Source organism: Haemaphysalis longicornis, unplaced genomic scaffold (assembly GCF_048455015.1).
Source record: "Haemaphysalis longicornis isolate Haplotype H1 unplaced genomic scaffold, Haemaphysalis longicornis Haplotype H1 scaffold_9, whole genome shotgun sequence".
Taxonomy (NCBI): domain Eukaryota; kingdom Metazoa; phylum Arthropoda; class Arachnida; order Ixodida; family Ixodidae; genus Haemaphysalis; species Haemaphysalis longicornis.
The window spans coordinates 111,733,155-111,757,938 of NW_027526460.1; the positions used below are offsets into that span (position 1 = coordinate 111,733,155).

The 24,784-nt window shown below is 48.3% G+C and overlaps 1 protein-coding gene across 8 annotated transcripts in view; it reads right to left on the reverse strand.

Annotated features, from left to right (window-relative positions):
* Positions 1 to 203: 203 nt before the first annotated feature.
* The window catches only part of LOC144153757 (uncharacterized), a 592,200-nt gene continuing 567,619 nt past the window's right edge, over positions 204 to 24,784 (reverse strand). For all 8 annotated transcript variants that reach the window (XM_077685466.1, XM_077685464.1, XM_077685459.1 and 5 more), the window contains 4 exons: positions 15,140 to 15,301; positions 14,747 to 14,937; positions 9,665 to 9,873; positions 204 to 1,656 (listed from right to left, as the gene is read on the reverse strand). In XM_077685466.1, coding sequence (XP_077541592.1) covers positions 1,517 to 1,656; positions 9,665 to 9,873; positions 14,747 to 14,937; positions 15,140 to 15,301 — 702 coding nt within the window. In that variant the 3' untranslated portion in view covers positions 204 to 1,516. The remainder of the gene's footprint in view (positions 1,657 to 9,664; positions 9,874 to 14,746; positions 14,938 to 15,139; positions 15,302 to 24,784) is intronic.

The window sequence follows — 24,784 nt, forward strand, 5'->3', positions numbered from 1 at the left end:
AGCTGTGTAAGACTGCACCCGTCCTTACTTTCTGGTCTTTGACACAGAGTTTTTCTACTCTTGAAACGCAGTACCAAGTAGCCTAACAACACGCTGTACTGAGATAGTTATATACATTCAGTGGTCTTCATGGCTAGCCAATTGCCCACAGTAGCTGTATCAACATGGTCCAAGTGTATGAGAAGGATAACACCAGAGCCAAGTTGTTGCATGGTAATTTTTATTAAAATAAGGTCATCTCGAAAGGGGAAAAAAAATGGAACAGCAAGCAGAGTGCAGGTGACACACACACATGAGGTGTCTCCGAGAAGGACACACACGAAGCTCGAACCACACGCATGCTATTCGCGCCCGTACCGCACGCAAGTGAGACAAACACGCAAGCAGCACACAGTTTTTACCGACGACAAAAAAAAGCACTCACAGGTCAACGTTGAACGTACAAACGCACGCAGAGCTTACGTAGACCCCAGTAATTGACACTTAAATCGCTGCGCAACAATGCCACCAGCTTACAACCCGCACATTTATCTGTGCAACACGCTTTCTCTGTTTGTCACACCCCTATGTACAGGTTTGAAAAAATAAAATTGTGCAGAGAAAACAAAAAGTGCCCGTCGCGGCGGCGAACAGTTACGACAGCCGAACAGTCCTGCAACAAGAGACGCAACGATCAAGTTACCCCACAAAGCTCTCAAAGGTGTGGTGATATAGTAGTAATCTGCAAAGAAGAAGGCATGCGTGACAAAACGAGTTTCCAACCTTTGTATTTTTTTTTCCTTTGCAGACTATAGCGTATACCGTGTGTTTATAAAAATAAATATCCAAACAACACATTTACACCAGACTGCAAGTGAACTTGCCATCGAGTGAACCAACGGGTGTAAGCGTGCGATTGCGACTAATTCCTATCCACTCAACAGTCAAGCACTGGAAGAAAAACATGAAGGATAAAAAAAAGGAGGATAGAATTAAAACGCCTCAACAATAAGATGGCGTTCGGCGGCGAGCACAACGTGTCACGTGACTTCGTCATCAGAGTGGTATGAAACAACAAATAACAAGAGGTGGCGCGGCGCACGTTAAACCAACAAGCTTGACGCAGGGGGGCTAGTATTTACAGTTGCTTCAACGTTGCGTAAATGGAGCCTTTTTCCAAACAGTTATATATATATATAAAATGTATCTGTTAACGCCAACTTAAATGCACTCGCATTTGATATGTCATTCGAGAGAGAGAGAGACAAAGAGAAAGGGTGTATGCGCACGCGAGTTATGAAGCACTTTTGAGCAGAGTCTCGCCTATGTACACAGGTGGCGGCTTTGGCTTTTTTTCCGGTCGCCGGGCTCTCGTGAAGAACCGCCGACCACAACAACGGTCTCCTGCCTCTCTCACAGATGGGGGGCAACTGCGCCGAGCGAGAAAGCACAGTCCGTTGGTTTCAGATGCAGTTTCTGGCAGTATAGCAGGTTGTTGTCTGGAACTAATGATGCCGGGGGTGTCGGCTGTTGAGGCTCAGCGCTTGGACTGAAGCGTTGGCCTCAGTAGCAGCGATCCATCGATCCACAGGTTCGGTCTTTCGAGCATCGAGCGCCACAAAGTCACCTCCTCGCCATGGGAGTCCATCCAGTCGACGTCACGTCCATACAGCTTCCCTGTTTGGAGAAGAGAAGTGCAAGTGATGAGAGCATTGCACGGTGCAAGTAGTTGCACTAACACAGAAAAATTTTGCAGGGCCAAGGGTGGTGTTTTCTACGCTTCGCTACAACAAACAATGCCTTGCAGGGCTCGGCAACCCAAACGATTAAAAAGGTAAATGTGAAAAGAATAATGCAGTGCAGGTGCCAATCCCGCTGCATTAAAACAAACCTTCTACTGCAGTCCACTGCTATGATTCCCACCAGCCAGTGTGAATCAAGGCATGCACGATAACGACAAACCCACGTGGAAGCCTAAGCCTGTCAGCGTAATCTTGGTGGTGATTTACTGATTAGTGGGTGACATGAGCACCTGCACACTGTCGCGGCGACCACGGTACAACAAGAGGAGATTCCAGCGAGGAGAGGGGGAAAGCGATATAACGGGACGTAATGGGACTGCAGCGTTATGCCGCCCCACTTGCCGCCCCACTTCATCAGTTTCTTCCACAAGTCCGGCAACCAGACAATCAACAGCACCTCTGCTCCATTCTTCTCATGAACAGTCAAAAGACCCTTACACCTAAGCCGAGGTACCTGAATTCCAGAAAAGCTTAAAAGCTCACCTCCTCGTTTTCACTATTTAGTCTACCAACCATCTCATCCAGTCAAGCGCTCCGATTAAAAAAGAACCTCTTGGAGTAAAATGACCGTAGCTGTCGCCAAACCATCAGACATTCAGCCATCAGACTAGATGCGAACTTCCGAAGCCTACCAAACAGCTAATTAAAACAGACACATTCTTTTTGTTGGGAGCACATTCATCACAACATCACAAACGATGCTAGCAAATTTTCCAATAACAAATAGCAGCTACTTTTTAATTCTTTTATACGCAGCTGCGGAAAATCAAACTGCACATTCCCTGCAAACCACACTGTAACGACAATTAACCAAGACTCGGTGGATGCCTCAACCAAGGCCTGCGATAACTGTGTTCACCTTCTAATGTCACATGTTGCTCGAGATACCTCAAAGAAGACAACACACCTGAAGCTGCATCATTTCAGCCGAGAAACACTGCAATTTTCGTGAGAATTCACCATGCCACATAATTCCTACACCTGAAAACTTCTTTCTGCTCTATGTCCTGTGCTCTATGTTCTGCCTATGGTGGCTAATGACAGGAGGAATAGCAGACCACTGATGTCCTATGCCACTGCACACGTTTATATTATGCGTCTTGTTTATGCTGCACAGAGGCTTAAAGTGGAAGATTTTATCGTAGCCATCACATTCAGCATTCTGACCAACTCTCCCTGAAAGGGGAATACATACAAAGTTTTTTTAATTTATTCAAGCGACAAGACCGACAACAGACAAGCACAACTTTTTTTTGCAGGCTCCTTCCGAGGAAAATCAGTGACTTTTTGATCCCCCTCCAAACCAGATGAGCGAGGAGACAAATTCTGAATTACTAATTGTGGTTCCATCCAAAACAAACCCCAACACCGTGTGTAAAAAAATTCTGATTTGGGGGGGGTAAAAAAATTCTGATTTGGGGGGTTTAATGTGCTTAAGTTACGCCTGGGCTCAGGAGAGCTCCGGAAAAATTTTGGCCACCTGAGGGTCTTTAACTTGGGTCAAAAGAACAGTGTGCGCTAATGGTGAAGCCAAATGCAATGCCTAGAATCATGCAGCAATTGAAAGAAAATGCCGTTTTGTGGACGGATTGCGGCACATCTTGAACTTGAGTGCAAGCATGCAGAGTTCGTCCGAGAGCTGCGTGCCAGGTTGCTACCGGTGACATCCGAGTGAATCCGGATCAAAGCCGTTGAGATCGCATGTGCCTTCAGACAGTATAAGGGCTCATCATCGTGGGTGTGATGCTTCATGAAGCGAAAGAGCTTGGTGCTCGGACGGCAAACTTCCATTTTCCAGGAACTGGCCAAGGAATTCGAGCATAAGCTCAAAGGAATTCCAGCGGTACGTCATCAACCTGAGTCAAGAACGCGGCTACATGATGGGAGAGATCGACAATGCAGACGAGACCCCCGTTGGCTTGATATGACGTCCGATACCGCTGTTGCTGAAAAAGGGACGAAGCAATGAAGCTTCTGACTACCGGCAATGAGAACTCACGCTTTCCAGTTGTACTGGCTTGCACCGCTGATGACAGGAAGCTCTCCTTTTCATAATATTCAAGAGGAAAACTTTGCCCAAGGAGGACTCCCCTCGTGACGTAATTGTCCAGTGCAATGAAAAAAGCTTAATGAAAAAGTCGCTGATGTGGGAATAGATCCGATCTTCATGAAAAGCTTCATGAAAAAGTCGCTGATGTGGGAATGGAACCGGTGATCCCATGTGGTCCTCCAATGACGCAACATGATTGATTGATTGATTGTGGGGTTTAACGCGCCGACGCAACGCAGGCGATGAGGCACGCCGTAGTGGAGGGCTCCGGATTAATTTTGACCACCTGGGGATCTTTATCGTGCGCCGAAATCTCGTACACATGGGCGTTTTTGCTTTTCACCTCCATCAGAAAAGCGGCCGCCGCGGCTGGGAATCGAACCCGCGACCTTGTGCTCAGCAGCGCAACGCCTTAGCCACTGAGCCACCGCGGCGGGTCGACGCAACATGCTGGGCCTAATTAATGTTAAGTGGGCCACGTGCGATGCAAAATTGACTTAGTGGCCACCCCCGGCAGCCTGACTTGGTGCTGCAGCCACTGGACGTGGTACCTAACAAACCATTTAAGGATCGCGTGTGTGAACTTTATAATCACTGGATGACGGGTGACAACCTGAGGACACCTGGCTTCCTGCAACAACCGCCGCTTTCAACAGTTTGCGGTTAGGTGTGGCCGTGGAAGTCGCTCCCTGACAAAATGGTTTCCAAATCATTTAGAAAGTGCTGCATAAGGAACACGATGAACGGTATGGAGGACAATGTGTCGTGATACCTGAGGAGTGAGAAGCACTTGTCGTCATCAAGCTCAAGTTCAAAGGAATCGGGGTAACGCCTTGATACTTCTCACTCCAGCAGCATTCCTGATGGTTATCAAAATATATATTGGTTTTCTCATGACATGAAGCATTTTTACAGTGAAATAAAAAAATCTATAAACTTTAGTTTAAATTTTTTTTACAGTGTCTTTTTGTGCCATTGAAACTTTTTAATTTTTATGGATTGAAAATGAGGAGTCGACCTATATTCCTGTTTTTACAGTATGCTATGACTCAGAAACTCGGCCAATCAATGCATCGAAGTGAACCAAGAGCACAATCTACATAGCATCAACTCTTGCACTGTCAACCATCCAAGACTTCCAGTGCTATGTCGATGTCCAATCACGAAATCCACCTGAGGCCTCAGAGAAAAGGAGGCTGAATTCAGAATCCTCTCGTTGCGTCATTTTACCAGCTTCCATTTTCAGTAGCTGGTGTGTTTGCAAGCGGAGCAGTTCAATAAAAGAGGCAGCCAGAAATTGAAAGACGAAGGCTTGAGCCAGTGATAAACGACACGAAGCATGCCACAGTGGTGGGTAGGTAATTTGGATCATGTGGCAACCTGCAACATGTGCCGATGCCTAGACACTTCAAATTTTTTTGCTTCCACCAGGGAAGGCGAGGGGGGGGGGTGGGGGACACCCACTCAAGGTAGCAATCTAACTGACAAACTTGCGCTCAGCGGTTTAGCTAGTTGGCCACAGTGGCACATGAAACATAGAAGCTAAATATCAAACAAATAAATGAAAAAGGAAGTAGAAAAACCCGAACCTTTCCTTCCCCCTGTGAAGAGGGAAGTCCAGCGAAGCCTGCCCTGTGGTGGAATTTGCTATGTTGAGTTATAAGCACAGTGGCGTGATTGCTTTGTCACACACTATGGATACACGATTGGCGGGTGGAGACCATGACATCTCTAGTGCATTGCACAGGTGGCTGCCAACGAGTGTACAGCATTACGCAATGTCAGGGAGGGTAGAGAGATGCCACTTGTGGCAAGGAGCATACAGGACTCGGGAAAGAGGCGGAGGCGGGGACCAGGAGTATAAAGTGGCGCTGTAACCATACTCCCTCCGTAGATGGCCATAGGGTGACCACTAGGCTTGTGCAAATAGTGATATTTTAGTTCGAAGCGAATTCGAAGCGAATAGTCCTAGGGGTCGAATACTTTCGAAGCGAATTCGAATAGCTGTCAGGTGTCACCGAGACATTCCGGTAAAAAAGTTCTACAGTAACATCTCGATGATACGAATATCGCGGGACCGCCAAAAATATTCGTATCATCCGAAATTCGTATGAACCAACACAGACCAAGAAATTGAGCACTGAAAAAAGTTTTCGTTTAATTCTTTTCTTATTTTCGCATGGAGAAATCCGTGACGTTTTTCTGCTTGTTCTTAACCTCCATGTCGCCGAGCGGTAATTTCTGGACTTTCGTCTATTCACTCGCGGTGCCCAAGCTCACTTCAGGAGCGTTTTTGCATGCGATTCATGCGCGTCAGCGTTGCGCGCGCGATTTTAACGCCCGCCTCGGCGATTCCGCGCTCGCGGTCGCCTGTGCCTCTGTCAGAAAATGACGCGCGTGGCAGTGGGAGGAGCCTGGCGCAAATGGGAAGGCGTGCACCTCAGGGCGGCAGTTTCGAAGCGCTCGAGACAGCTGGCTGGCTCCACAGGAGACGTTTAGACTTAGCACCCCGGCAGATATTTCATAGGCGCTTTCACTCGCGGCGCGGATGATTTTTTTATAGCACCATTTTCGCCCACATTGTTAGCTAGTTTACCGCACAAGAAACTTCGTGTGTGCTTTGAGCGGTATTTTAAGTAGCGGTTAGAAGCGGTGGCTCGCGCGCCCCGCACCACTTCGGTACCGAAGGTGCCGCCTGGTTGCCGCGGCCGGCCGGCAGCGTGCGGGTGGTTTCGCGGCGGCGTCAGCGCGCCTGTGGAATCCGCGGCGCGTTTTCGCGAACAGAAAACAACAGCTCGGCCGTTCCTGGAGAAAGAGCCCGTACGTCACCGTCTCTCGCTCGTTCGTCAGTCGGGCGCCTCGCCGGCTCGTTTGTATCATCCGCCGGGCCACGCAGGCCCGTTCGCGAGAGCCGAAATTTTTTCCATTGTTGCAGTGGGAACAATTTCATTGTTTGAAACAAGGAAACAGGAGTCTCGACTACCCTGCCGAACATGCGCAAAGGCTGGGACGAAGCGACAACGCTTTGAATGTGGCTTAGCTTGTCTTGGCTCCACATGTAGTCAAGATGTAGGACTGATGTCGATGGCACTGCGGCGTGCCTAACGAAAACGAAACTTGAACGAAGTTTTGATATTCATTCATCCCGAATACTTCGAAATATCGGAAATTTTAAATTCGAGTCGAAGCGAATTCGAATACTGTAATATTCGTTCGAATATTCGAAGCGCCCGAATATTCGCACAAGCCTAGTGACCACCTTCGAGCTCGCAAAATGCGGGACATGCTGGCAAGGGGGACACACACCTCGATGAAAAAATTAGCTAGGAGAATTTGTTTTAACCTTTTGTGAGAAACTTTCTGTCGCAATATTTTGCAATGCATGCAACAGGGAAATAGAGTAACTGGTCCAATCAAGTCTCTGCTCAAGCAACTTTCAATCGTCTCCCATCAGCAATGTGGCGCTTGCTGGCTGCAATGCTAGGTGGCCGCAAGCATGCGCCAGCTCTGAGGAAGCTGGTGGGGACGGGCTGTCTGCGACACCACATGCATCTGCGCGAGTAAAAATATCCCCGCTGGCGATGAAGTCAACACCACACGTGGGCCCGCTTGGTACCAAGTGGTCGGGTGACATTTCGAGTATCACCATAAGCAGTGCGGCTACTGGTGTAACTCGGGTCACCACCCTTAGCTTTCTCTCATAGACTAGCAGGCATCTGTGCACCATGACCAAACAAACCCATCGCCCCTCAGTATCAGCAATACGCATTCCTCCAGACATAACGTAGGCGCCTTCCCAGCGTAGGATTCTATCGGCTGATTCCACAAATGACCATGGCATTATGCGGGACATTATCGAAGATTTTCGTATCTCTTGCGGGGCACGGGACAGTAGCCCGCAATGCGGGCACAGTCTCACGAGTCGCGGCACGGGTGGTCACCCTGGATGGCCATGCTGCCCTGCACAACCCACATTGTGGGGAAGCCAGCTTACAAAGATCAAGCTTACACTGATATCCTTAACGTCGGCTTCACCTCCAAACACAAATGCAACGCTGGGAACACATTTTTTAAGGCCAATATAAGCTGTCACATCAAAATATGGAGGCCCTAGGACCTTTTCCTATTTTATGTACAGTTAAACCTCGATGTAACGAACTTCAATGTAACGAAACCCTCGATGTAACGAACCACGGAATTTTTTGTAACTTCAAGTGTATGCACACCATGTATTTTCACCCTCTGTGTAACGAAGTCCCGTTTGCCGGAATTTCAATGTAACGAACTTTCATGGAGAACGAGGCACGATATTTAAGTTGTAGAAGTAGATTTTGGGACACGCAAGCGCCGAAATGAGGTCCCAATAAAACGCGAACGGCGACACGGGTCGCCCAATGCCGCGGATGCAGCCAGCCACGGAGTCTTTGATTAAGTCCCTTGCCTACAAACTGCGTGGCGTGCATACACGGCTGGCGCACTGTTTCTGTAGGAGCTTAATCGTCTACGGCTTAATCGGCATCAGCGTGAACCGCACGCAGCATTTTCTCCCAGCAAAAATGCAGAACGCGCCCCGCAAGCCACAGGCGCGCTGACGCAGCCGCGGAAACCACCTACGCGATGCGGGTAGCTCGAGCGACCGCTTCTAACCTCTCGCTGAAACGCAACTCGAGGGGAATATGAGAGGGGCATGCGAGCAAAAAAGCAGATAACGTGGGCGAAATTTTCATTGTAAAACGTGACACGCGCCACTTACGAAAGCGCCCATCAAATATCCTCCGCGGTGGTAAGCCTAATCGCCTCTGGCGTTGCCGCCGCCACCGCAAGCCGCCGCTTTGCACTTCGTTCGAGTTCGCTCATGCTTGTTGGGTTTCGTCGTCCCAGCAAGCATTTGTGAATCTTAATGAGCCTTGCACGCGCGTTTTTTGTCACACCGGCGTCCGCGATTGCGTGCCGGCGGCGGGAAGTGACTCGCGTTGCGCGCGGCAGTGGGAGGAGCCTGACCAGTTTCGCCATGGTTTCGTCGATGGGGAGGCGTGCACCCTATGGCGGGAGCTTCGAAGCGCTCGGGGATGCCGGCTGGCTAGATGATAAGGCCGCTGCCGAGGATTGATGGGAGGTCTCGTAAGCGGCGCGTATGACGTTTTACAGTGCAAATTTCGCCAACGTTATCCGCTTTTTTTCTCGCATACCCCTCTCGTTTGCCCCTCAAGTTGCGTTTCAGCGAGCGGTTAGAATCGGTCGCTGCAGCTACCCGCATCGCGCGGGGGTGGTCTCCGCGGCAGCGTCAGCGCGCCTGTGGCTTGCGGGGCGCGTTTTTGCGGGAAGAAAACGCTCCATGCGGATCACGCTGATGCCCGCGTAGACGATTAAGTACCGATAGAAACAGAAACAGTGCGCTGGCCGTGTATGTGCGCCATGTTTTCTTTTTCAAGAAACGCTTCACGGGATGAACACTTCATTATAACCACGAATTTCAATGTAACGAAGTAAATTACGAATTTTACCGACTTCGTTACATCGAAGTTAAACTGTATAAAGTTTTTCCACACACTGGAAATTGTTGGCCTACACTCTATCTTTTCCCGGAGGAGACCTACTGGACCCTAGCCATAAACAGCTTTGCTGTAAAAACAAAATTGTCATTTCTTTTGCAAGTAAAAAGCTACACCTCCCAAAAGACTGGGCCTTTTTTCAAGTGAGGAGCCTGAAAAGGCTACTTTTTAAATCTCCTCACCTGAAGACCAGGAGTTTTTTCAGGCGACTGCCTCCTTGAGGTAACTCCAAGGAGGTAGTCGGAGCAGTGGAAGGAGGGGAAAAGGAAGGGAGCAAGTACCTGTTCCTAGGCCCAGTCGGACGCCGCCCAGGAAGTCATTGCTGGTGATCTTGTCGTAGTCCCAGACGGTGAGCTCGAGGCAGCGGTCTTTGAGCTCGTCCAGGGAGACATCCGTGTAGACGAAGGTGTGGTTCCACTTGGGGTTGCAGCTCTTCTTCACCACGGGTGTCTTCTGCTTGCTCCCTTTGGTCCGGTCCGGCAGCAGGTAGCTGGTGGGGTGGGAGAACAAAAGAAAGAAAACAGCTCGAGGAGGGGAAGCCGGCCGTTGTAAGCACTAGACAACGATTTGGTGCCATTACTGGTGGACAATTATTAGTTACAGTGAACCTCAAGGACTGTGAAGAAGTGCACTGTGTAGTCAAAGCATGTAAATAGTGTGTAAACTATTTATAGTGTAACCATTCATAGTGCGGGACCGGATACAACGGAGACATGCAGAAAAGGTAGAGGGGAGGGTAGTGGAGGGTGAACAATCTCCCTAGCGAGAAGCAAGGCCTGGATATGCGATGTTTCCCGCACAATGTTGTGCGGATATTTTGCGAACACAGAAAACCTTGGGTTCGACTGCTTCGCTCCAGTTACACAGTAGTAGTCTCTAGCCCACATTCTGCCGCTATGGCGTCTGCCCTTCCTTTCAGTCAAAAACTGAAAAGCACTGTCTCATGAAACAAAGGAGGAAATTGTCAAAGATATCAAATGCCGAATTAAAAAAAAATGGCCCCCCAGCCCTACCAGTGAAAGTGGGTGTCCAGCGAAGCTGTGGCAAACCACTATACATGCTGATGGAAGAGGGTATGAAATGTTCCTCGTCGTCTCGGCGGGCTTGTCACTTGCGCTCGGCTTTTCTGGCAGCAAAGCCCCGCGCATGCGTCCGCCCTCGAACGTCGTCAACCCCCCTTTTCGGGATCTGCTGGGAAACGAATCTTTACCAGGGACACATGGGAGGGGGAGCGGTTCCCTTTGATCAGAGACGCATTATCATCCATCATGTGGTTTTGATGTTTGTTTTGTGGTTTCTTTTTTGCGGAAGAATACTGAGCTCTATGCTATGCTTAACTGCAAAGAAATGCGCTGGGCTTCTCTGGCAGCAAATGCTCGGCATTTTTGGTGAGAACTGCTGGGTCCTGCCTGGGTTTTTTGTTGACAACACAAAATTTTCCGACCACCGACCAACAAGAGGCTCACAGCTTTGCTGCAAAATGTGTCACCAGCAAAGACGTATGGTGTCGCTGACACAACCGTGTCCGCCATACGGAAGAACAGCAAAAAGGTGTGGAAGCAGCTGCAGCAAGGCTCGTCATTGCAGGACTGGAAAAGGATCTGGGTGTCGAAGTATGAAGATGCGGACGAGGCCTGATGTTCCAGTGGTTTTCCAAAGTCTGGGCGCAAAACGTCCCAGTGAAGGGCCCGATGCTGCAAGCGAAACCGCGGTGCTTCGGCAGCCTTTTGAAGCCCGACGATTTCAACCACTGATATGGTATATCTAGCGCTCTAAAGCCCGCCACGGAATCACGTCAAGGTGGTCACCTGCGAGGCTGGTGACGTCGACGATGCCTCCATTCAGGCCTGGCGGAATGTCAACGTCGAGTCGATACCTTCAGTGTGTGCCGACGAAGCGGGCCTTTTCTACAACCTGCTTCCAAATTGCATGCTCACGATGAAAGGCGAGCCCCGCACTGGCCGCAAAGCGTTGAAGGAGCGCGTCGCGGTTTTGTTCTGCGCAAACATGGACGGCTCCGACAAGCAATGCTTGCCGCTAATTGGCAAGCCGGTGTGGCCTCACTGTTTTAAAAAACAAGAATGCTTGCCCGTGACTTACAAGGCATGGATGACTCAAGAATTGTTTTCCTGCTTGCTGCCCAAGTTTTTGACTAACAGATGGTCACAGAAAAGCGCAGCGTAGTTTTGATCCTGGACAACTGCACGGCCCACAATGTCCAGGCAAAGTTGACAGCAATCAGCCGCAAGCACCTGCCTTCAAACACCACCACCAGGAGCCAGCCCCTTGACAAAGGCGTCATTGCTAACATAAAGGCGCACTACAACAAGTGCATCAGTGAGAGGGTCGAGCTCAGCTAGCAACATAATGAACCTCTGAAATGAACCTCCAATGAACCTCTGAATGCCATAGATATGATCACTGCTTCATGGTGTCAGACAAAAGTCTCCACCATCAGCAAGTGCTTCCACAAGGCTGGATTTCTGCGTTGTGATGACGCCCTTGTCGTCAACAAGCCCAGCGACGATGTGGTTGACACTACGGACGTGTGGTCTGACCTCATCAGAAACGACTTTGTGTCAAAAACTGACACATTCGAGGAGTACCCCAACGACGACGGCGACACAAAACACTCGTCTCTGAGCGGGCAGCCACTGACGAGGCTATATAAGGTGGCGGTGGTTCGTGGCGCCGAAGGGGAAGGTGCGAGTGCTTCTGAGGAGGAGTCCAAAGATGACAACATCCTGATTGTCCCCTCTAAATCGGCGCTTGAGGGGTTGATGAAATTGAAGGCCTAGTGCAGACAGAACAACTTGAGCGAGCAAGCGCTAAAGTGCCTTATCATTGCTAAGGACTTAAGAGGGAACGCCAAGGTAACCTCTTCCTTCTGCTAACATACGCGGACAAATGGAGACGAAATAAATGTCTTGGGTATGTTTAATTTGGTTTGCGCATGTTTTGGTTATGGTGCAGTACCGCTTACAGTGCGGATTTTTGCGGCTTCCGAAACCCACGTCATAAGCGGTCTAACTGTACAAGCACATTGCCATCTCAAGTGTCACTTCCATCGAGCAGAGCTGTCTTACAAGCAAGACTGCTCTAATTAAAGATGTGATGATGAGAAATGCACTGCTATTACGTCTATAGCTGCGGCCGCGCACTCCGTACAGATGGTCAACTAGCGCAGCTATAATATGCAGTCGGTGTTTATCCGTGTGCTTCACTCCTTCCAATGTGCCGCCCCCCTTTACCAGTTTCCGTAGATGCCAGAGTGTAGCTGCATCAGCTATCTCTTCCCCCTTACTTGTAAAGGCCCAACGACATGCACGCGTAAAACCGACGTACTCGCACAACGACGTAAACCGGCGTAAGCGTGTAAGAAATTGGCGTCCTCCGGCATACGCTGAATGCATTGCTACGCGCTTGTTACGCCCAAGTCAGAGCCCGCCAGACATTGACGCAAACTTTCGGGCGCACGGGGTTGACGTAGACCTCTGGCGGTGATGTTATCGGCGGTCAGGTCGCATAACAAGTCAGCGTATTGATAAATAAGCTAACTTCTCTATTAATTATGCAATAAAACGAAGTAATTTGTAAAATACGGTGGCCAAACAACCGGACAAAACACGCGAAGCAACGAGCAACTATGGGAGCAAGGCAGTTTTACGACAAATGTAGCGGAAGGGTTTTGTGCCTGCCAAGTATGCACACGAATTCTTAACGTTTTTTAATGTCCCAAGAACTGTTTTAGTTGTTTCTGCATTAAATATACGTAATTTTGTAAGAATAGGCATTATTTGTTTCATTTGAGTTAAAATGCAGTTGAACTGGTCGCCACAAAGCTGAGTACAGAGTAGTCAAGCCACAGTGCACGGCGCATTGGTGTACGTGCGCGTTGCGGCGATATGAGGTTTCTCGCCCTCTCCGACGTCGTCGGTCGGCGTAAAGGCAGCGACGTTTGTCGCCGCAGGCGTACGTCGTTGCGCGAGTACGTCGATTTTACACGTGCATGTGGTTGGGCCTTTACTCCTCTCCAACCTAGTTTTTTTCGTGCATGCACATGAGGTTGCACCAGAGGAGTTTTCTATGCACACAGGACTGTCAGATGTTCCTTTCGCCTAGCCGTATAAAGAAAGCTTGAAAAGGTGTGAAGTATTAGCACGCATAAAGTGACATCCACGGCATGCAGATGATGCCTTCAACTCCATCAATCAGATGGTGTACTCAACAGCCAATAGGGCCACGCACTTTGGTTTATCTATAGGTGTGTTCTGTACAGAAGCAATAAACAAGGAGACCCATTTTCACCAGGAAATGCAAGACAAAAAGACACGCTCTTTCCAACTAAACAAAGATGACAGCGATTGCATCTGCAGAACAAGTGTCGTGAGTCGCTGGGAAGTGCGCCAAGGAGCATTGAAAGCTTGCTAACTTGAATTGGGTGCCATCTTTTGACATTACAGCCCAAATTCTCTGAGGTAAAACTCTGGTAAAGGAAAAAGTGTCCAAAGGTTAATGCACAGCTCTCATACTGATACCGCATCATTTCAAAATGACGGTCGCCGCTTCACAAAATTCAGCCTCAGTAACAGGTAAGGAACGGCAACAGCAGAAGCCGTGGCTGCTATGCAACAAAAACAAGCTGGAAGAGAACAGTTTGGGCCACAGCAAAGGGAGGAAAGGGTGCATGTGACATTACAGCCTCCATTACAGCCCCATACAGAAACTCAATAAAAAATGAAAAAAAAAAAAAAAAAAAGAAAGAAAGAAAAAGACAAGTGCGGAGGCCCTCTTGCTGCTCTCTCTCTCGCTTGTGGAAGAGCAAATTGATCATGCCAGGGCACCCACCCGCATGTGTTACCAAAGTCAATTACGCTGGCTTTTCACCTCGGCTGTCAAAATCAGAGTGAAATTGTCCTTCGTGGCAGCTTTTCTTTTTTTTTTTTTAGTCCAAGGACTCTCTTGTAACGAAATTGCACGAACACTCACCTCATTATATCAAAAGTAAATATACACAGTTTCCGACAGGGCTTAGGTAACTTATGCCTTGTAACTTCGCTATATCAAGGTTTTACTGAACTCACTTCTTAGCACACCAGCACAGGGCCGGTCAGCCACAGCTAATCCGGGCACTCACTCTGAACCTTAGCACAGCGCTACACAACCACACAGTAGCTTATAAGCAGCAATTTATGCCGAGTCCGATGCGCACTCATTAAAGAGAACACGCCACATCTTCTTTGACCCACCATATGATGCAAATGAGGCTTGCTTGCGCACCTACAATTTCCCCTTCACAAGGAAAAGAGAGGGAAGAGAGAGGGATTAGAGGAAGAAGAGAAAGAAGAAGAGGTCAAGCGCACCTCTTGCAGAAGGGGTCGGAGGTGCCGTTGGAGCGGGTGGCGGTGAGGTTGCGTGCCTCCTTGACCAGCACGTGCAGGGAGCCGCGCACCGGGCCCTGCTGGATGCTGCGGCTGGTCACGTCCGGCGGCATGTACTTCAGCGCCAGCAGCAGGTCCCCCTTGTAGCTCAGCGGCAGCTCGGGGCACTCAAACTGCGTGCATTGTGACGAGGGCGACGGCAATGTTACATCCCCACCCCCACCACCAATTGCAGATCGATAGAATGCCGCAATTACTCTAGTTGCACTCTTTGACCGCAACTAGTTGCCTCGAACTCCATGGCCTTATGGCCAATCGGAACCGAGCAGTATCATTCCAACCAGACACACAAAGAAGTGGATGCCAAGCACTGACCCTCTCCTGGAGGGCGAAGCAGCGCACTTGGGTCTTCTCCAGGGTCTCGTAGGTGAGCGGCAGCATGACCTCCCCGAGGAAGTCGTTGCGGCCAAACATGTCGCTGTGCCACACCGACAGCCACAACGTGCGCGCCTGCAGCTCGCTCATGGTCACCCGAAACTGCGTTGCACCAAAAGAAAAGGAGACGTGATTGATTGATTAGCTGATAGAAAAACATTTACGGTATTAGCACAATTCTAATGCACCACAAATTGAAGCATAAACCGAGCATAAATAATGCTGCCAAGCAAGGAGACAAACAGACCAACACCGCCAGAAGAATGGGCCTGTCTAAGCACAGGGTCAACTTGACGCCGTTGAGAAACGTGGCTCCAGGGAGATTCAAAAAAATTGGGCCCATCTCCCCGCGAGGGGGACTCGAGTAAATGCGTCGCATAGGGGGTGGGTGTATTGCGTTAGCGTTTAGTGTTTGGGGAGTTGGTGGTAGTGAATGCGTTGTATCAGCAGCTTCTTGACGTAGTTTGAATGAGTCAAGGATATAAGGCGCGTTCGTAGCCTCCCATTCTGTGTCGGCTTTGTGGCGCAGTGGGTAGAGCACCATGTACATTGCGTTCCGCCCGCAGGGTCGAGGGATCGAAACCAGGCGCCGGATAGTATTTTTTTTTATATAGTGTAGGGGGAGGGGTGCGGACAACGACGGTGCGGACTACGACTACGGACGTCAACGCGGGTGACATCGTGAGTTACTGAAATGCTCTGCATTTAAAAGGCACTTTAGGATGCACAAAGCAGTGCACTTGGAGGTCAAGTCTGCTCTTTTGATGTCGTTTGAGGGCGAGACTGCCCTCATTAGGCAGTATTTTGTGTAATAAATAAAGAGGTTAGCAGTGCAGTTTGGCATTCATTATTTCAATGCACACGTTGTTCCCATTCGATGAAAGAGGTAAGAATTGCTTCAAGCAGGGCCTGATTCTTATCCAATGTGTGCAACCTGCTGCTGCCCATCCAGCATACCACTGGTCTAACTTTCAATTTCACAGCCGTACTCCGTCAGATTATTTCGTATTAGTTGTTTATTAAACAGTGAAGCTGTTTAGCAAATCGTCATTTTTTGTGTCCACAGTTAAAGATACCAAGATATTGCCGAGTGCACGCACATGAGCGCAGGCCTCGCAGCGAGAGAGAGAGAGAGAACAACTTTATTTAGCCACACAAAATTGCGGCGACTACGTGCCGGATGGGGTGGTTCCCTCTTCACGGGACCCATATGCTACCGCGGCTGCCTGGCCCCTGGAGATCAGGACGAGCTGGTCTTCCAAGGCGGGGCTGGTTAGCAAGGTCTCCCATCGCTCGTTAAAGGGTGTGGGAAGGGTGATTGAGGGTTGGGTAAGGGGTGGAGGGATTGCCTCGGTGAAATCGCTGCTTGGCAGTTAAAAAAACCATGAAAATGCCTAGCGATCGTGTGTGCATGCCTCGCAACGACCGCCCAGTGTCACCTGTGCCCGTTCGTCAAGCCAAGCATACCCACTTAGGGAGACCGGCAAAGACTGGCTGAAAAACTCCAGTGTTTGCCATAATTATGGCAACATTTGCTCAGAACAAGAAAGACCCCACATAGCATACGCCCATCCAAAGTGATGCCCAATGATTATCTCTTCTAAAAAATGAAAGAAACTCACACTTATAACAACAATGATGGAGTAAAGGTTGTTGCGGCAGCGAAGAAGAAGCAAGTTGGCTGCAACTGTGGACTTAAACTTTCATGATGGTTGTGAAGGTTGCGTACAGCTTCACTACCTTCAAGTCTTCCGCGTCAGTGTGAGCTTCCTTCATTTTTTTACTGACCAGTATGGGATCATCAAAAAAATGTGCAAGCAGTCTCTGGGAATGTTAGGCAGCGATTCGAATTGTTTGATGAATGGGTTTCGGGTAAGCCTGCCTCAGCACGAAGTGTTTGAAAGGCCCTTGACCAATTCAGCTGCCACAACTGATTTTTACAGCTGGTTAGTAATTGCTCTCAATGACATTTTTGCTTAGTACGTGTCTCTGCGCACTCAACCACATGCTCTAGGCCTTTTCCAAGTGCCAGTGCAAAGCTTTAAAAAAAAAACAGCGTTACCTAGTTCTTTTCCTCGCGTGAACACTGTGCATAGATACTGCAGGCATGCAGAAAGAATAAATTATCTGTAGCATTCATATCCTATATTGGTCCCAGTTCCCACTTCACACACTCATATATACCCCCCCATCCACCCTTTTCTTTTTTTTCCTGTTTGCTTTTGATACTGCATACTTCGAATACAGCAGACATTCTTTTTTCCGTATTAAGAGAGTCTCTTGTAACGCAGACTACAGTCAAACCTCGATATATCGAACACGGGTATATCGAATTATTGCCTATATCGAACACTTTCTATATCACGCGGAAAATCACATGCATTTTTAATTTTTTATTTCGAACTTGGATGGACATGAAATGGGTATATCGAACTCCGCCACCCCAGACTGCCCATACCGCTCGCGCTCTGTTGACAGGCGGCGAGCTATCCCGCAGTACCCTCGAGGATAGCGGTGGCGCGATGGGCGTTCCCGAATGCTGCGAATTGGTTGCGCCGAAGCAGAATTGGGCGGTGCAAAAGAAGAATGCGAGCTTGAAGAAACCTGGGGCCAGCTGGAGCGCTTTTTTGGTGCTGAGCCACGAAGCATGTGCATTGTTGACTTTGTTGACGGTGACGACAGCACCGGAACGGCGGCGAAGTTGACGGATGTGGAGATCTTAGCGGAGGTTACTACTGAGCGCACAAACGAAGACGCTGCCGAGGTTGTACCCGCAAGCGCTGATAGTGCCCCGCTCCCGACTTCGACCGAGGCTTCAGCGGTTTTGGGCCTACCGAACCGGTACTGCAGCGCTATAGAAGGCACCGGCTTGTCGCTTGTGGAACGTTTGGACTACGTTGAGGAAGTCGTGTATGACACGCCAGGCTACCTTGCTGCAGTACTTTAAGCCAAAATAATAAATACTTTGAAGCACCAAGTGAATGTGTACTGCACAGTTCGCTCATTTGGTGATTTGTACCAGTTTATGACGCGATTTTTACGTGATTTTATATATCGAATTCTGGTTATATCGAACTATTTCGCGGGCACCGCGCTGTTCGATATATCGAGGTTTCACTGTACGCACTTTTAATGTTATACCTTGTTTTCATACCTCCATTTCATAGTCTTGGTTAAAAATCACTTGCATCAAATGGGTTCGTAACTCTCGATGTCGGGCTAGTTTTAGTTTGTTTAACATAGTTTGTAAAACTGTGCTGGGTATGAACGTGCACTTGATGTCAAGACTGTGCAGTCTTTGCGTCAAGTGTACATGTTCTTTCCAGCCCATTTTTGTGTTATACCCAGCACAATCCTACAAACGATCGAAAGGTTCCAGAAAAATGCATCCCCCATGTCGTATTCTTTTTGGCAAACACTGATCGTGAGGCTAAATGTTGGCTAGGCCTTTTTAAAAGCATAGCTGAAATGCGAGTGGAAAATATGTGAAATAGAATGCACCAATGCTGGAGCTTTAGTTCAGGAATGCAATATTAACGGACTGTTTGGGTACACCTTGGAAGTCTGATGACCCCACTAACCAGTTTTAATAAAGTAGCCTATGACCGCACTTGAAGTTCATTATAACATTGTTGTGCTGTGATTCACTTTTTCTTGCTGTGTTTGACTTGTTAACGGAAGCATGCCCTTTTGCTTTAACCACATAGGTTGAACTACAGTAGAATCTTAGCGATATGTAGAAAAAGCCGAAACTCTTAAGATACAGAAAGCGTAAGACTTCTGCAAGCCTAAGTAGAGAACATGCATACCTAGCTATGCATTTCCATTGCGTATTCAGCTAGTTTCTTGATTACTCCAATTTTTTTCACAACCCTGAGATATTGTACTCGTACCGTTGAGATTCTACTTTATCAGGATGACTTTTTTGTATGGCACTGAAGCACTGGTACATACGAATGACGCCACCTGCTTCACACATAGCATAGTTTAACACTGAGGCTGCAATTTAACAGAAAAATTTGTGGAAGGAAGAAAATACTGCGAGAGATAACTGGCTCCACATGAGGGAAATCTTGTGCCAATGAATAGTGGTATACAGGTCCATAGTAAATTCAGAAGGAAGAGCGAATTGATTCGAATAAATCATTCGAATAAATCTTTGAGATATAGGAACTGATTAGCCATTTGACGCTTGCAAGGGCAGATGCTTGTGCAAGTTGGTATCCTGAAACTGATAACGAGTGCAGCCGGACAAATATATGAGGGAAAGGAGGACGCAGCCACGGTGCTGACTCTCGACTGAGTCTATTGTTTGACACCTAGCGTTTGACACCCATGTTAACCCATGCGCCTGTTGCGCCTGGATACGCCGCACTCTCCACCAAATGCAGTGGTGGCGAGCACATGCATCATGTGGATTTTGTGAGCAGACGACTTTCGCCACTGCAATTTTGGGGGTGTGAGGATTATGCAAGAAAACAAACAAAAAAAATCCAAGTTTTGGCAATTCACATAAGGGGTGCGAGCATTACCGTAAAAACCCACGTATAATACGAGGTTTTTTTCCAAATTTTACTATGTAAAATTTGTGCCTCGTATTATATGCGGATCCCAAAGTTTTCAGCCGAAAATTTGCACTTTCGGTTCCAGCGGAGGGTGCGCCATCTTGCGGTGGCGTTAGCTGGCTGCTGCTTCTCTCCGGTGCCATTTTGATTTTTGTGACTATGCGAAGAATCTCGGCACGTTCACCGCAAGTCTATCACGATGTCGGATGCACGAAAACAGTATTCGGCTGCAATTTCAAGAAAAAGTTATTTTATGTGCCGAGACCATCAGAAATTGTGCCGCAGGATGGCAGTTCGGCGTTACCAAAGGCAGCATTCGTAGGTGGTGAAAGCAACTGGTGCTTGACTGCATAAAGTCCTGTGTGGTGTCGGCGGCCTGGAACACTGTTGGGGATTTCCGTCAGTGCTCGTGTTGGACGCCTTTCACTGCCACCTGGCCGATTCCGTGAAGAAGTTGTTGCGCGAACCCCGCCCCAAACTCATTGTCATGCCTGGAGGAATGACATCCCAGCAGCTGCAACCGCTAGACGTTTTGCATCAACAAGCCTTTCAAAGACTGCATCAGGTCCTGCTACCAAGAGTGGATGAGGTCAGGATACCCGTAAGTGACAGCTAACGAATGGCTGACGCGGGTTTTTTCAGCGGTGCTTTGTGGCTGGATCGCGGATGCGTGGGCCAGCATCGCAGGGGAGCTCGTCAGTCGCTCTTTTAAGAAATGCGGCATCTCGAACGCCCTTGATGGCACTGAGGACCACTTTCTGTGGGAAGACATATCCGACAAGGCGACTTCAGGAGACAGCGGCAGCGAGCCTGACGATGACTGAACGAACGTCGGAAGACAGTGCCAGCGAAAACTGACAATGACTGAATGGTAACTGCAGTGCAAATAAATGTTTTCTGTGCTCTTTACCTCGCATTATATGCGGATAAAAACTTTTTTTCTGATTTTTCTGTCCCCGAATTACAACTCGTATTATACACGGGTCCACCGTATTATACGCGGGTTTTTACAGTACACGAGTGCGAGCATTATGTGAGCAAATACCGTATGCATCTGGTTGCCCTTTCATGAACACATCTAGAAAATCCAGTTCCTTTGAAGATAATGAAATAGATGGCATGCTGATGCACACTGTGTCAAGTCGGACAATCTCACCCGTTTTAACAATTTCTTGTGCATGTTTGTTTCTGTTCCTGCGGACAACACTGTGATCAAAGTTTGGCAAACACATGCAGTCATCACAGTGCACGACTAAATGCCCACTGACTGCTTTAGCAACATGTAATCATGCTCCTGTGGTCTCTCATTGAGGCAATGGTCAGCCCGCCCAACGTTCCTTTTCCAAATATCTTTTCCAAAGGAGCAAGCAGATGCATACGGGACATTGCTGTGAGTGCATTTATTGCAATGTTTTGCGTTACCATAGGGTTGTTCTTAGCATCTTTCTCTATTGGTTGTTGATAATGTGAGTAATTATACTGCATGCGAAGCAATTAACTTTCAGTAGTGATTGATTTGATTGATTCTGGGGTTTTAACGCGCCGACGCAACGCAGGCGATGAGGCGTGCCGTAGTGGAGGGCTCCGGATTAATTTTGACCACCTGGGGATCTTTATCGTGCGCCGAAATCTCGTACACACGGGCGTTTTTGCTTTTCGCCTCCATCAGAAAAGCGGCCGCCGCGGCCGGGAATCAAACCCGCGACCTCGTGCTCAGCAGCGCAACGCCTTAGCCACTGAGCCACCGCGGCGGGTTTCAGTAGTGAGTCGCAACCGTGTTTCTGCTCTCCTTCCTTCTGGCCACTTGTCCAGTTGCACTAATTTCCAGTTAGTTCACGCTGTTGGTGTGCGTGTGTAAACATAAAAAGAACTCAGCAATGCTTTCTGAACCTTACAAGTTCTCACGCAAGAAAGCAAACCAATTCATGCCAAACGACGACGTTAATATTGCGTTTTAACTTGTAGTTGTACTGGCGCGACGTTGTCAGCCAACCATGGGGCTAGAATGATATATACAGTCGAATTTTGTTATAACGAAGTGGTATCGGGGCAGTAAATTAGTTCATTATAATCTATATTCGTTGTAACAGAAGAGGCAAAAATCGGCTTTAATAAATCATCAATCTAGCTCGCGCAATATTCCTAAATAAAAAACACATTGTTCTCAGCTTCGAACCCACTACACACGACATAATCCTTATCTGTCAAACACTGATATAGCAAATACTGATATTCGCTATATCAGTGTTCGCTATAACGAGGTTCGACTGTACTCAGCCAGTCACAATCCCCGCTCATTCCCCTGCCCGTAGCTCAATTCCTGGACTCCAAAAAAGCCCAACCAGAGTCCATGCACATCAGTCTCACGTTGCTCATCTTCCCTGCACATTCATGCACTTCTGACATGCCTTTCTTCAGAGAACTCCCAAGGTTCCAGCAATAGTGTGACAATGCAGCTCACAGTGTGTGCAATCACACTGCAATGCAATGCGAGTCGTTTTTCGTTCACTGCTACACAAATGTCGGCTCACCGGAAAAGCTGCTCTTTGTTGGCACAGTGAATGCTTTGTTACGAGTGTGTGTGCGTGCATGCATTTACATGCATGCATAGCCCCGTATACACGGGCTTAAAGGGACACTGAACTGATTTGTAAACATTGCGGGATTACTAGCGAAAATTGTAGTCTGGAGTCTGTAGGCCATGTTTCGACCACTCTTGCTGCATTTACGCGGCTTTATTCCCCTGAAAAATCAATTCGAAAATGCTCTTTTCCTCTCCGCATCCTCCTTGCCAATTTCTATGACGTTTTGCATGACATCAGAAAAAGATGGCTTGGCTTGATTGGGTTACTTCCCGGCCTGCCGACCCTATGACAGAATCAGTCGGCTTAGCGTTTAGTCGGCCGGCCGCCGTCGTTGCAATTCGTTCGCTCAGTTGAAACTAAGCCATGACACAATTTCTGCCTGAAGGAATGTGCTTTCAGTTTGTTAGTTTGTAGACTGTATCAAGCTCTAAGTCTAAGTAGCTCCACACAAGCGCACATGTCATGCTTCACTGACTGGTATGCCAGTAGAAAAATCTAGGGCCAATTAAAGGCGGGAGACAAGTCAGTGACTTTTTGCGCTGGGTGAACAAGCACAACAGTCAGCAGCACGACCACACATCTGCGAATGCTTTTCCGTGTAAGAAATGCAGTTGCTAGACATGAGATACTGCGGGAATTTGGGGGACACTTACTGCACGAGTGCTATACAAAAAATAGTCATCTAAGCTGGTGGAAAGGCTAAAATTTAAAAAAAATGTAAACTGGGTATACATTATACACTTTATATTTCCGACACTGGCAGCGCTGGCTTGTGGCTGAGTGGACTGGAGGGGTAGGTCTCTTGTTTTGCAAGTTGCAAGTTCAAATCCCCGAGAGTTCATGCTTCTTTTCTTCTTTTTTTGAAGTTGATTTCTTTGTTTTTGGCCGATGTTTTCTATACTGAATTCACTATTTTTGCCCTGTAATGTTCATCGCTACACAAGCGAGTCCGCAGAACGCGCGCAGACAGACACTGACACTTTAGCGAGTTCTCGCTGGCGTGCTGTTGCCAGAAGCACCAACGGCTTGCAGGCAGTGGGAACAGTCCCAAATCAGCCGACCCTCGGCCTGGTTCTCAAATTAACGTGCGCCAAAATCTCGAACACACAGGTGTTTTTGCTTTTTGCCTCCACCAGAAAATCGGAAATTTGGACATATGTCAATCGTTTTGAGCGGTCGTTCCACCTTAAACGAATTCCCCGTACGGCTGCTGTTATAAGACCTTCCTCCCAGCTTCGTTTTGTAGCAACCTTGAAGGCATAAATACCAATACTGTGTTTCTATAGAAAACGTGCCGCCAAAAGCGAGTGCATGTTCTGCTTTCTCAGTGCAGCTTCCCACCCAGGGGGCCGCACTGCGTGGCTACTGGTTGTCCTCCAATCGGCGGCAGCGCCCCCTGGTGGCAGCCTTTGTCCCCAAACAAAACTTGAACAGGGGCGGTATTCTCGTGACTGTCCCTTTTGAGTCCCTTTGATCGTGACGTACTTCCGGTTAAGCAGTGGACGTTGGCAGTAAGTTTGTTGCGCTTGCGTTACGTCACTTCCGGTTGTTTGCTTTTAGCCAATCGGGGCTTGCCAAAAGCGACACTTTTGAAAGGGACGCAAAAGGGACAAAACTCGAGAATACCGCCCCTGGAGCTTCATGACCAGAAAAGCATTAAAAGACCCTGACAGCGCCGACAAGTGTGGAACCGCGTGCAGCTCACTCTACCATTTTGAAAAGCAAGGCCGCCACTCTTTGATGGCGCACGCGCACAAAACAAAACAGTGACAGCTGCGGCCTTTCCAGACAAAGCGGTGCTCACATGGTTTTGCGTACAGCTAGGAACAACGAGGTTCCACTGTCGGGCAAAATTCATCAACAGAAGAAGCTGGACTTTTCTTGCAAGACCGGGCATGCTCAGTGCCATGGACCAAGGAGAAAACCGTGCGGAGAAAATGAACCCGCAGGATGTTTTGGATGCATCTGACACGATGCGATCATTCTTAGGCGCACGCAACGACTAGCAATGAAGCACTTTTTGTAGTAAGAGATGGGCTGAAAAGTTGCTGCAAGGTAAGTGATGTAACCAACTTTGGAGATAAATATTAGTCTTGCAGGCAATTTCATGTGTGTTTCATTCTCGTGACAATGAAATCCTCACAAAACCGAATTTTTTGGCTTTCCCTGGCAGTTTCATTATTACGTAGTTTCAACTGTACACCTTTCAGTGTCTGCAATTTTGGTTCTGCAAGTGGACTGCAGAACAACGATTATGCACCACAAAAGGCAGGAAGGGAAACGGGAAGGGGTGCTGCCCTGTGCCAGACATTTCCTTTTAATATGCTGGTGCCATCCCAAGTTGAATTTCTCATCCTACTTCCCTCCGGTGAAAGAATCAATCAGCCATTCATCCAATTCAAAAACTGAAGCCCGAATTTGAAGTTTGATTCCAC